General features: G+C 37.2%; 4 protein-coding genes across 6 annotated transcripts; 1 reads left to right on the forward strand and 3 right to left on the reverse strand.

The window, feature by feature from the left end:
• Positions 1-825: 825 nt before the first annotated feature.
• Positions 826-2812, reverse strand: LOC132788916 (52 kDa repressor of the inhibitor of the protein kinase). Of its 2 annotated transcripts, none has more exons than XM_060796596.1 (5): positions 2553-2812; positions 2429-2491; positions 1944-2364; positions 1750-1870; positions 826-1036 (listed from the first exon to the last, which is right to left on the reverse strand). In XM_060796596.1, exons 1-5 carry the CDS (start codon positions 2695-2697, stop codon positions 926-928), a joined length of 861 nt encoding a protein of 286 aa, XP_060652579.1. In that variant the 5' UTR covers positions 2698-2812; the 3' UTR covers positions 826-925. The 2 variants fall into 2 exon arrangements, with proteins under 2 accessions (XP_060652579.1, XP_060652578.1); XM_060796595.1 differs by having other exon boundaries at positions 1732-1870; positions 2553-2794.
• Positions 2813-2824: 12 nt separating this feature from the next.
• LOC132788917 (biogenesis of lysosome-related organelles complex 1 subunit 6) lies at positions 2825-4400 on the forward strand. Its single transcript, XM_060796597.1, has 5 exons — positions 2825-2925; positions 2989-3192; positions 3251-3335; positions 3806-3892; positions 4098-4400. The coding sequence occupies exons 1-5, from the start codon at positions 2900-2902 to the stop codon at positions 4191-4193; spliced, it is 498 nt and encodes a 165-aa protein (XP_060652580.1). The 5' UTR covers positions 2825-2899; the 3' UTR covers positions 4194-4400.
• Positions 4401-10771, reverse strand: LOC132788914 (major facilitator superfamily domain-containing protein 6-A). Of its 2 annotated transcripts, XM_060796593.1 has the most exons (6): positions 9875-10771; positions 8337-8475; positions 6832-7675; positions 6301-6765; positions 6057-6240; positions 4401-5148 (listed from the first exon to the last, which is right to left on the reverse strand). In XM_060796593.1, the coding sequence occupies exons 1-6, from the start codon at positions 9936-9938 to the stop codon at positions 5063-5065; spliced, it is 1782 nt and encodes a 593-aa protein (XP_060652576.1). In that variant the 5' UTR covers positions 9939-10771; the 3' UTR covers positions 4401-5062. The 2 variants fall into 2 exon arrangements, with proteins under 2 accessions (XP_060652576.1, XP_060652575.1); XM_060796592.1 differs by lacking the exon at positions 4401-5148 and having other exon boundaries at positions 5239-6240.
• Positions 10772-10863: 92 nt separating this feature from the next.
• On the reverse strand, positions 10864-12379 carry LOC132788915 (general transcription factor IIE subunit 1). Its single transcript, XM_060796594.1, has 2 exons — positions 11209-12379; positions 10864-11145 (listed from the first exon to the last, which is right to left on the reverse strand). The coding sequence occupies exons 1-2, from the start codon at positions 12308-12310 to the stop codon at positions 10952-10954; spliced, it is 1296 nt and encodes a 431-aa protein (XP_060652577.1). The 5' UTR covers positions 12311-12379; the 3' UTR covers positions 10864-10951.
• Between the last annotated feature and the right edge of the window lie 689 nt (positions 12380-13068).

Genomic DNA, 13068 nt, shown 5'->3' on the forward strand with positions numbered 1-13068 from the left:
TTTATCAAAAGCTGAAAAAAGTTAAATTTTAAAAGATTAAATTAAAAAAATGCAAAAAGTTTTGATTGTGTATCAATTTTATTTTATTGCAGAAAATATCACGTCAGTAGCAGTAGCAGTAGCAGAGCAGCAGCAGCATATTATATACACAATACAATTAAAATAATTCCTAAAAATTTGGCTAGTTTTTGGGACTATTTACAATTGAGACAATAAATAATATGACTATTTACGGCTATCAGGGGGACTATGTACAATTGAAGTTATGACTTTAAATAATGTACAATTGCTATTTACAATTTAAATAAAATTTACAATTGCTATTTACATCTTAACTTAAATGTACAATTTGACTAATATTTTCTAGATTGCTGACACTGCAAGCTGGGCGAATCCATTCCCGTCTCTCTACAAGTCCAGCACTTGAGTTGATGTTGATACTCTTGCAGGGTCCTCGTCCGGAGTGTCCATGGTGTTGGTTGCCAGAGAGTTGTGCTTGCAATGCAGATCGATTGCTGGTTGCAGCACGCTTTTATACGCTAGCAGGTAGTAAGAAAATCTTAGGTACCTCGGAGTATTTCGAACTCCTAATGACTTTGACCTTGTGGAAAATTCCCCTGCCTGCGTTTATGATTGCAACTTTTGCCTGCGCGTTAGGATCAGTAAAGACGCGATAGAAGAAAGTATTATCGCATGTTTTTCAACGGAAAATCCACGCATTTAGGTAAAATTCCAAAGAACTTCATATCTGTCGACCATTTCAATTCCTAGGAAAAGATACTTTCTGCAATACATGGTTATCCCGAAATGGAAAAACGTTTGAAATGCGATTTTAACGACCATATTTATTCAAAAATAGTTTCGTTGTAAGGAATATATTTACTATTTCTTATATCTGTAACTTATTGCTTAACTAGCTATTTATTTAATCAGTCGAATTGTTTATTCTGCGCAGATTTCGAATCGTATCGATATTTGTCGTATAAAGCAGGACTGTCTTCTTGATTGTTGGTTTTGTCTTTGTGGATTTTGGGAACTGTAAAAAATATAAAAATTTGTAAAATAATAAGTTAAAGATAAAAAAAACACGTAAGAAGATATTAGCTATTAATTGTTTACTATATAAAGATATAAATGATTATAAAATTAATTGTTTGTGTTATTATAATTAGATACTTTTTTTTAAGCCCTAAACTATAATTTATTCTCAGGTCATTAATATTGAAAAGTATTAAAATTAAAGTAAGTCCTTAAATTTGTTCATTATTTATTTATCAATTTTGAAACTTCTTTTCTTCCGATTTAATATTTAGTTTACATATTGTACAAAAATAAATGGGAATGGACTTTTTAAATAAAAAATGTATTGCTTAGCAATTCCAATTAAATAGTTAAATTGCACTATTCATAAATAAAAGCAGAAAGCAGTTATTAATCTAGAAAAAAATTTATACAATCAACTGGCGATCGGCAAAATATATTAAAAAATACTTGATTCATATTAGCATAAGATTATGTTCGTAAGGAAATTCTTCAAAAAATTATATAAGTTTTTAATTATTAAATTAATTTTTTAATGTTGAATTAGTCTTTGCATTTACTAACAAAATATTTGCCGTCTACTATTAGTTAGTTTCTGAATATATTTAAAATTGTTGTGATCTGAGTACAGTGTCATAGACAGCATTAGCATATTCGAGCCTAGTAATTAACTAAGTAAAATAAGCATACCATTTCAATTGTATTTACATTTGCTATCTTCTCCTCAGATTTCGCTTCCATGTTGCTTTTTGCACGCAGATTTTGAATTTCTTCAATCAATTTCTTGCGCTCATCCTTCAGGAAGAACACCTGCCGCTTGAGCGTGCTTCTGTTGATTTATATTTAGAAATAGCATTCATTAAATTAACACTATATATATAGATATGCCATATTTAACATACACTTCTAACTCCAAGTGCTTGACATAGCTGTCACTCTCTGAATCGATGATTTCCACATGCTCCTCACTGGCGGTTTGTGAACTCAGCGAATCAATTATTTCGAGATCCATTCCGTCAACAGAAGAGGCATCATTAGCTGGACCATATTCTTCCATTTCGCTGATGGTAAACTCAATTAATTCATTTTCTTCGCTTTCCGCAAGATCAGCAGGACAATCAAGCTGTTCTTCTTGGACATCAGTCTCTTCTTCTGGCATATTTAGAGCTGGGAAACAATCCTCATCGTTTTCATGGGTTTCAGCATCCTTCTTAGCCCTGCCGCGTTTTCGTTTCACATTCGCCGTTGACGCTTTGTGGTGTTGACAACGTACAGTTGGGCAAGAGTTTGGCTTTAGCTTGGTTGGATTCTTACGGGTGAAGCCTACAAATCCAATTGGATATGATGCAGTTATTGGTCTACTTACAAATACCACTTAGCAACTTACCCAGCTCGTATTGCATATTACGCTCAAAGTCATCAGGTGTAAAGTGTTCATTGCAGATGCAGGCTGACAATTAGTTGATTTTATTGACATTTGTTATTGTTATTATTATTACAATATGTTCTACCTGTTGCTGTATTTGGTATATCTCGCTCGCAGAACTCAATCCATTTTTGCAGTTGCTGTTTCTCCTTGGGGAAGTGAAAGTAACGCCACTTCTTTCTATTGCCATTGCGATTATTGTTACCACAATTGCTTACAGCACAACGCATTTTAAAAGCTAAATAATCAATTTTGCATTGCGCTTTATTTCTACACAAACTAAAATGTCTTATTGTTCTATCAGCTGTTTCCGGCTTGTTATCGATTATACGTTAATCGATGTGTACTTTCTATTTTCAACCATTTACAGCACTGTTAATCAACAGCTGATAGCTTATCTCACTCTTTGTTTTGATTTGCTTCGTTTTCGAAATGTTGAGAAGTAGCAACCTAAATAGGTAATTACCATATTTACTTTATAAATGTTTCAAAAATAAACAAAAAATATTAAATCGCTGCAGTGTAATCAATCAACTGGATGTTGATCGCGCTGTCAGCAGCGTTGGAATAGCTGATGAGCAGGCCACAAATAACAATAATCACATCGTACAAACTGTTGCTGGTGAGAATGAATGCAGCCTGGCAGCTTTACAGTTATCCTATGGCCTACTTCAAATTGCCGAGCCTCCGTTAGCGCGCGCTCGAGGGCAGCTCAAGGAGTTGATGTAAGTTGTGCTGTTTGCTTACGTGGCTACTTCCATGACGATCAATATTTTATTGCAGCGGCAAGCAAAACAAAATCTACATAGACTTATCCAAAGAGAAATACAAACTGGATTGCAGTGAAGTGGCAAAATTAAATGAAATGGTAAGTAAAAATTTAAATTGATAAAACAAATACAGATCACGGCTATACGATTATATTTAAAATTGGGTAGTGTCCGATTATGATGAAATTATATATACATAAATAAAGAATATTTAGTCGTCCTATTACTTTCGTTTATTTCAAATAGAAATTGTTAAAGCTATAGTTAAAGTAAAATTTGTTGATGCTTTTTAACGATGTACTTACAGATCCCATTTCGATACTATTCTAAATCAATATTTATTTCATTGTGTTATAATTACCGGGTATCGTCTAGTCGTTTATAGATATTCGGCTATTTTTAACAGCCCTCGTAAATGATTCAGTTATCATTAATAGCCCCGTCGGAGTATTTAAATTGGGTGGGAAAATCACATGTCATCTTATCGCTGGGGCTTAATAGATTTATGGGGCGGGCAATGTAAGCCATAAGCTATGAAATATATACGTTTAACTTTTCGATATTCTAGATGAACGATGTGCGACGTTATAAAGAGAAACTGGCGAAAATCAAGAAGGAAATGCAGAATATCTACCAGCGTACAAAAGTGTTGAAGGTGAGCAACAAAGTAGAACCCATTAACGTAACTTTATTATTTTTGAAAAAGCCATAAATGTATATAAAAAAAAAATAATAGTATAGGATATAAAAATAATAGTATGTAATTAAGAATGATTACAAAGTAGAGCACATGCAATAGCTTAACTACAATATAGCCTAAGTGTACATACATATATCGTATCTCGTATCACTGATTACAGAAACGAGCGGCAAATGTGGCGACATGCAAGCAGCGCGATTACCAGCGCAAACTTGAGAGGCAACAGCACGAGGAATCGCTGATCGGGAACCATTAGCCATTAGCTGATTGGCTTTACGTCTAAGCACTTCATTTAATTCATTAATTACGAAAAACGAAAAAAAAAACATTTGGGATTTTTCCTTTGGTAACGGGAACAAAGAAATTAATATCTAAGAGCTAAATATAAACGTAACATTTTGTATAGATTTTTTACTATAACTACGTTAAACAATTTATTAAACAAATATATATATTGTGTGTGGTTTGTTGTTGTTTCATTGGTCTATATATTTTTGTAATAATTATTTCAATACTTTTTTGAGATTTTCACAGAGAATTACGTTGAAATAAAGCCACATGCAAGAGAGGCCAATTTCAGTGGATTGATCGACATATTTCATAATATACATAATATTTGTCGTGTAAAGAATTAAACATTCACAGCGCTAATACAGTGACAAAATTACATTCTCAGAGTTTACAATAAAATTAAAAAAAAATACCATGCTTATATAGCGTAAGCAACAAGTTTACAGCTTGATTTATTGTGATAAGATCAAAGAGAGTTTTTCTAAGCGACAAAATAATCGATGTATATAGTTTGTATATAAGACACGAGAGATATCACAATAAGCAGCTGACAAACTTGGTACATTTCTTGGATGTGTGTGATTGAGATAAGCATGCATAATGAGTGTGGTGTGTGGACTACGATTGTTAAAGTTAAAGTACAACTAGATAGATGGTATAATCACTATAAATACATTTAAGATTGAATTGAAATTCAGCATGCAGCGGTAATTGGAAGAATTAGAAGACGTAGTAGCACTTTCTGTTGTATTGTGTTGGGTTTTGTTGTTTCCGGGTGATAATCGGATTACGGTTTCAGTTTCAGTTTATGGATCACAGAGGAGGAGAAGCAGCTTAGCTAACACTACTTGTAAAACTTGTATATTCCTGTTCATTCAGCATGTGCATTGCATCTGTCGGTGCAAAATATTTGACAGTGCCTAAAAGTATTTGGAATATTGATTAGTTACAATGTTTTCAACAATATATTTTTATTCTTACACATTATTCTTACAGCTAATGCCGAAAGAGTTCGAAAAAGTGTATAAACCAAAAAGATATGTATGGCTTTTAAATTTCCAATTTTATTTTTGTGTTTCACAGATTAATGGCAAGAAAAGATTTGCAAAAACTTAAGATCGTATACAAAGTGATTTGTACTAAACATAAAAAATGGTGTTGTGTATTAAGATAGAGCATGTGTCGGTTCCTATTATGTAGTTATATTGGTAAATTGTTTATTATAAATGTTTAATGTTAATCTCGCATAAATTAGCTGCCTTTTTCTAATGATTCTCTTTAATCAAATAACGCTGAATTAAGTCCTGCTTAAATATCTTGTGATTAAAGAGCTGAGGAACTGTGGGAATCGAAACCTCTTAGAGCTTTACTCTTAATTTAAATACTATTTGAGCACAGCTTGAATTGATCATAATCTAGAAACTATAGCCTTTTTATATAATCTTCAATTGTTTCAGGAGTGTGAAAAATATCATACGTTTCTTTCATTTCATTTGATGATGCTAACCTACGTCAGACTCTGGCAATAGTTTTTTGCTTAAGTCACATAAATTCATATATATTTTTTGTTGTTTGTAGCGTCAGATTTGAATTAAGTATTCAAGTCCTTTTACGAGTATGATTGTACAGGGATCTCTTCTGTATCTAAGACAAAATTGCTATAAATTCGTTGATCAGCTCAAGTCGACGTCTCTAAAGTCATCAAGGTTCTTAGGGCTAGTTGGGCTATCAGTATGCATTTCATTGGCAGTGTTAGTCACCGTCGTGGGCGGCGAGGCGGAAGCGGAAGCCGAAGCTGGGGCAGAGGCTGTTGAGGACCTACCCTTACCATTTTCATAGGGGACATTGCGCTGCAGATACATTTGGACGCAGACGTGAATGATGAAGATAATGAAGGCGGCAATGCCAAAGATCTCAAACGTAGTCCGAGCACTGACCGCATCAAAGAGCTGGCCGGCAATTTGACTGCCAATGGACACGCCGACACCCTCAAAGATGGCACCCACAAGACTCTGCAGAAAAAGAAAGTTTTAGAATGGAAACGAACAACAAGAAATTGATGTTAAAGATACCTGCATGGTTGCCTCCGTGCCTGGAGGCGCCACAATGCTGGCATACGAAGCCATGGTGGCGTAGAAGAGGCCAAACGTGACACCATTGAGCAGCTCAATGGGCAGTATATACCAAGGATTCTGGAGCATCGAGTACAGTATGAATCGCACACCAAAGCCAAACAGAACCAGGCTCATAGCATTCACATGTCCAATACGCTTCAGTATCCAGCCGGACAGAAAGAAGAGCGGCAGCTCACCACCAAAGCACTGGATGCCCATGACTAGACCCTCGAGCGTCTTTATATAGTTTCCCTCATCGAAGGGTTTCGCCAGCTCCTCCAAATAGATAAACAGAAAGTTCCAAATAAGCGCAGTGCCCAGGCCAATGGCCACGCACCAAAGAAAGAAGACGACACAACGCAACGAGAGGAACATTTGGCCCACATCCTTCCAAATATTGGACGACATGTGCGTCTGAGTGTGCTGTAAGTTTGAACAGAAACGAATTCAATTCAGAAATAACTCATCGAGGAAAGATAACGGACTCACCTTCAATTTGGTGGAAGCGAGCATATCGAAGCCCAGTATGACGAGCGTCATCCAGAAGACAATTGTGTAGTTCTTAACATCTGAACCGTCCTTCGACATGGCATCCACAAGCAGACCAGCGATCACAGCAAAGACTCCCCAACCTAAAGAGCCGCACAAACGCTGCTTTCCATACAGATGATGACGCTCGCCCAGCAGGCCAAAGCAGATTGCATCGCCAATGCTCACCACAACAGCCATGCCCGCCCAGCTGATGATGAGCATGCCAAAAAAGAACCAAAACTCTGGCTTGGCCATCGCACTGCTCATGTTAAGCTCCCGGCTGGCGGGCAACATTTTCTCCAAGTACGAGTCATTGCAGTTCATCTGGCACTTGGGCCGGAATATATCATTCTCCTTGGGACAATAGAGTGTCACATTTTGTGCGTCTACCACGCCCCTGTCGTGTGGTATTATAAAGTTAAGGCATCTCCCCTTGCCATTCAACATTGGCTCGTCAATGACGTCATTCATGCTGATGTAGGTGTCAAAGTCAATCCACGATTTGCTGCTGTTCGTCTGGCAGCTTTGCGTCTTGTTTTGCAGCCAATTGTTGCACACAATGTCCCACATTGGAGGCACCATTTGACAGCGCATTTGGCAGCTCAACGTTCGATTGGCAAAGTGTGTTTCCAGCTGCTGCTCCGTGTCAGCGGCGTAGTTGGAACAGTAGCGTATGGATGAGACGCCGGCGTGGCAATGGAACTGCGTCTCCTGATCCACGGCTGGCACAAACATGATCAGAAAGAAGGCCACAGCGGTGAGCGCCTGTCCGCCCAGGAAAAGGAGGCGATGCTGGTGGTAACTGTGTAAGGATCAAAGAAATAGTTGTTAGACCATAATACAAATATTTCTAATATGTTTATGTTATAGTAGATGCTCAAAAATTATAATTAAAGTAATTGTAATTTTGCTTTAATTCTAATATAACAAAATTGAGAATACTTATTTCAATATACATTAGATAATTTGTTTTTTCAAATTTATAAAAAAAAATTATTAAGAAAACAAGAAAAAAAAAGAATAAATGTCAACTACTTTAAAGACTTCTGTTCTAATTTCTGCCAGATTCGATTTTCAGAGAGATATCGAAACATTAATAACGTTTAAGTAGAGAATATACTTTAACATAGTGATTCATTAAAAGAAATCAAGATATATTTCAAAGCAATTACTTATATCTTTTTTTTATGAAATTGTGAGATTATAGAACTATTGTTGGACTTTGGAAAATGTAAATAAAAAACATTTGTTTTGATAGCTAGGAAGAGAAAGTGTGTATTCCCCAAGTGAAAGGGTTGGTTATCATATTACAATATATGGTTGTCAACATAACAACATTAGATCACGTCTCCACTATCATAATTACGGCAATTTATTCAGATTAAAAGAATTTGCAGACATCTTACAAACAAAAACATATTTAATAGTTGACGATAAGAAACTTGAATCATTCAAGAACTTACCGATCGGCTATATAGCCAAAAAGTGGCTTAGCTATGAGTCCAATAATAGGCAAGATCATGTACATGGTGCCCACGACAACCGAGGAGTATCCCAGCTGCGTCGCCAGTTGTGGCATAAAGGGTACAACGGGTGCGGTTCCTGTTCCAGTTTCGAATTGTCGGAATGAAGGAAAACAAAATATTTAGATTAGTTGCATGGGCGTGGGCGTTGATGAGTCTGTGAGGTTGAAGTGCTAAACTAAATGCAATCAAATGTGTGATGAGCACAAAAGTTCCCTGTAAACTACGAGTAAAACATTGCGGAGGATATGGAAAACTTACAAATGAAGAAATAGCGAGGACTAAAGGAATTAGAAAATTTCGTATAACAAAATTTTTAAAACAAAGTTTTCTTTTAATGAATTAAGTAATGGAATAATAGTTATAACATATATGATACAACAAGTGCAATAAAACCCTCACTAGTTTTATTTTCATTATGCTAAACACATGATTTAATTTACAAGAATTGATCAAATTTTTTAAATATATAGAAAAATTGTGAATTGTGTCGTTCTATTCCCAATTGGGCATTTTATAGGGTATGTAAAACCAACTGGCCAGCGATTAGTGTGAATTGTCCAAATATGAAATGTGGGTGTTTGCGTTTGATAAGCATTGGGTATAATTATGGAACGTATATTTGTGGCAATTCCTAAAATCAACAATCGGAGTCATATATACCGCTATTGCGATTATAATCCATTCACTTTGTCCAAGTATAAACCCGTATAATACATTGTATTTGGTCGTCAAGTTGTTGCTGCGTAACTTTTTAATTAATTTAAAAGTAAGAACGTTACTTTAATTGCTGATAGCAGCTTTGTCTCACTTCTCAGGTCACGAAGTGGGCTAAGCACCGTGGGGACTGACGGCTTAGTTAATTGACATATTAACTTTGGACTCAACTAAAGCAACCTTGCTCTGTTATTTGCAGCAATATGCGTTATGAATGCTTAAAAAAGACAATTATTAACGCTTATTTTGCATGAGAAGAACCTTTGGAATTTTACACAATCAGACTAAAAGAATATTGCAAACAGTAGAAATGGAAATTGAATATGCATTGTTCTGTTCCGTTTTTAAATAATAGGGAAGCGTTTTTTTCATGATAAGATAATAGATGAGTTATTTTTTTGTATTTGGCATTGTCAGTTGTGCGTATAATGCTGTCGAACAGTGTTTGCATTGCACTATGAGCTGGCAGCTTAAACTACTAGGGGATCAAATTGATTGAATTGAATGTTGAACAACTGGTAATTAACTAAGCTTCTTATCAAGCGTATATTTACGAAACGCATAGCACACACATAAATGTGTATCTACATGACACTACAAAATACCTTATCAATGCTGCCTTATCGTGAAATACATTCAAGAAATGTTCAGTTTTAACATGGTCATAGTATCAAAAGTGCGTGTAGTATTAGAATGTTATCAGATAGAATGAGTAATTAAAAGGGTACTTGTAATTAAGTAATGTTATGTGGGTTATTTACCGGCATTGAAGAGAAAGTAATGGGCTTTCATGGGCACCAAGTCCTTATCGATGTTAACCTTCATTTTCACTGCTGATTCGTTTCGTTCCGTTTCAATTCGTTTCGGTTTCCTTAATTTTCGATTCCTATTAACAGCGATTCATCAAATGCCAATTAGTTTTGGCTTTCAATTTGGGCTGTCGGAAATTTCCGCTAGATGGCGGCGATTCTTTATGATTGGCAAGTTGTATGCACTTAATTCCAAAATATTGTTTATTTATTTCACAAACCGTGCAATTACCAGCATGAGAATAGTTTAAATATTCTTTCAAGTTGTTGCACACATACACGAACACACACATCCACTTGTAGTTGACGCGATCACGTTTCTCGTATTCCAAATAAAATTGCAGGTGTCAGCATTACGCGTTTGCTCGTAAATATTGCATATGTTCTTGCTACGACGGCATTTATATTTTCAACACATGCAATTTAATCCTTTTTGGTGGTTGAGGATTCTAATTAGAACGACGAAGCGGCAATGATGAACTGAGTAGACCAGACTAGGTCGTGTTGATTTTACACATTAGAGTAACATATCTTTAATACTGTTTACATTCAACCGCTTATCTAGTTAGTGCACACAGTTTGGCGAATGTGTCAAATAGACGCCCACAACACAAACACCAGTAATACTAACACTACGCAGCATGCTTTCAATGTGAGGCCACTGATATTGAAATGAAAACTGATGGGAACAGCTGGTCAGCAAGCCCTAGCAAGCTAATTAACACTGAGAAGCTTCCTGCACTTGCGGCCAACTTTGCGTAGCTGTAAGCTTAACAGACCGCATGACATAATTACGCCCTGTTAACGCAAATTTTTGAGCATGCCATTGCGGCTTATGTTATTTGAATGTTAACATAACAGACGCCAACCCTCAGCTGGTAGCTAGATCTGCATAAAATTGGCGCCATTTGATAATGCTTAAATTGAAATACGCTCTACTATCAATCGCGAAGGCTTCCACGTTGCAAGCCAATTTAATATACAACTTAAACTATCATTGAGCCTATACTTATATATTCTAATTGCAACTCAGTCGTATATATGGCTATAGTGCTGCTGATAAACGTGTATGTAATTCTCCTTCTCCTGCGGTGTCATTTGTGAAATTAGATTATCATCCACCTGATCCAATGGATGCGGTCGTCCACCCACCAGCACAGTGGGCACATCGTCGTCCTCTTCCTCTGACTCTGAGTTTATGTAGTTATCGAGATCAACATTCGCTACATTAGATTGAAGAGAAGACTTAGCTGGAAGTTCATTAGCATATGCATTGAAAAACTCACGTATCTTTGTGTTGTCAATGTCATTCTCATCATCGCTGGAATCACTGGAGTTGGCATTTGACGAACCCCTGTGAATGCCTTTCAAATGCGCATCCCGCTCGCCGGGCTGTTTCTCGTGCTGCAGCAGCACTGACATAATGTCCTCGTTCTCCTTTTTGCTGCGATGCCCGGACGTTGATGACGGTTGTGCTGTTTCGCTGAGCGAGTTGCCATCGCTGCCATCCGCATCGGTTATCACAGTGCTCTCTGTCATCCAAATCGGACGTGACTTGCGTTCCACAACCGCCTCGGAGTTGTCATCGCCACCAATGGTGACATCGACGCGAGTCTCCTCAACAGCGAAGCCTTGGTTACGTGTCGCCTCACCCGACCATTGCATGCTGTCCGGCCGCATGGCATTTGGTTTTGTGATGCCACGTATCGTATCGATGTCCACGGGTTCGGGTTCAAGGACTTCGGGCGCCAACTGAATACCTTCCACCTCGCGCAACAGATCGTAAAGTGGCTGCAGCTGCTCGTTGAAGTGTGCTAGCATTAGGCGTGAATCCTTCTTCGGCATCGCCGCACTGTCTTCCTCCACAATGCTGCCACAGTACGTACAGCGAAACTCCAATGTTGCCGTGTCGAACAGCTGGTCGGCCTCGAGATCAGTAAATGTTTTGGAGCACATGGAACACTTGAAGCTTGCGCGGCTGGTCGCATCGCGTTCCTCCGTCTCCATGCGCTTCCGCATCAAATCCAATTTGTACTTGACCACGTTCACAAAAGTTTTGTAATTGATAAAGTAATAGTTGACTTTTTGCGCCTTGCCATCGGGTCCCGTCTCCATCTTCAGACGGATCTGTATGAACTTGTCGGTGCGCAGTGTGGTTATGCGTGCTCGCAGCTGTTTCTTTTCGAAGCGCAACAACTCGCCGATGTCGTCCTCCTTCATACATGGATTCCGCACCAACATGTCGATGATGAGCGCGTCCTCTTGTGAGTAGAAACCTCGGACGACTAAGCGGGCTAATTGTTTCAGACTGCTGGGCACTTCTGTCACATAGCGCACTTCTGTTTTGGCGGGTGCTGCATTTGATGCGGCCGCTGACGTCGAGGACATGTTTAATAAATTTTAACAAACTACAAATTATTATTTGTGTCTTCCTCTTTCGCTCAAATGCTTCTTCTTGCCGACTAACAGCATGAGAGTATGTCGAGTAACATGAGATAGGCCTGTTAACTATCGATAAATGCCTCTTCTTGTTGGGAAGCCAACAGAATAATCGAAATTGTGACCGCGTGTGTTTTGCTGAAATTGAAATAAGGTCTTGCCCGTTACTTGTTTTCGGTTTTAAATATTTTCGAAACATTCCTTTTGATCGAAAATTTAATCTGATCCGGAAGAACACGAAGCACGAAAATAATAAGCTGTTTGAAATGAAACGCCACTTTATTCGTGTTTGCAAATTATACCAACGGTCACACCCTGGTACTCGTTTCAAAAAAACAGTTTGGATGCCCTTTTTTTTTTAAGAATTAATTCTGAATTTATTAATAATTGATTTGTTTGATTTGGCTAGATAAACAAAAAGTGCACAAATATTGATTACTTTTAAAGACCAGCCAAGTGTGAATGATATAATCGCTTAAAATTACTCTTTATTTGGAGTACCATTACTATTTACAAAGCACAGGGCATAGCCAAAGGGAGCGAGTAAAAGGTAAGTGAATTTTGCTGTTATAAGGGTAATAACCTATTAAGTAACTGAAGAGGTCTAGGTTAAATAAAAGCGTACAAATATAAATCCGTTATTCAACAACAATTCTTCATATTTATTTAAACATAACAAACAAATGAAGCAATAAATAGCACAATTA

This window comes from Drosophila nasuta, chromosome 3 (genome assembly GCF_023558535.2).
Source record: "Drosophila nasuta strain 15112-1781.00 chromosome 3, ASM2355853v1, whole genome shotgun sequence".
NCBI classification, from domain to species: Eukaryota; Metazoa; Arthropoda; class Insecta; order Diptera; family Drosophilidae; genus Drosophila; species Drosophila nasuta.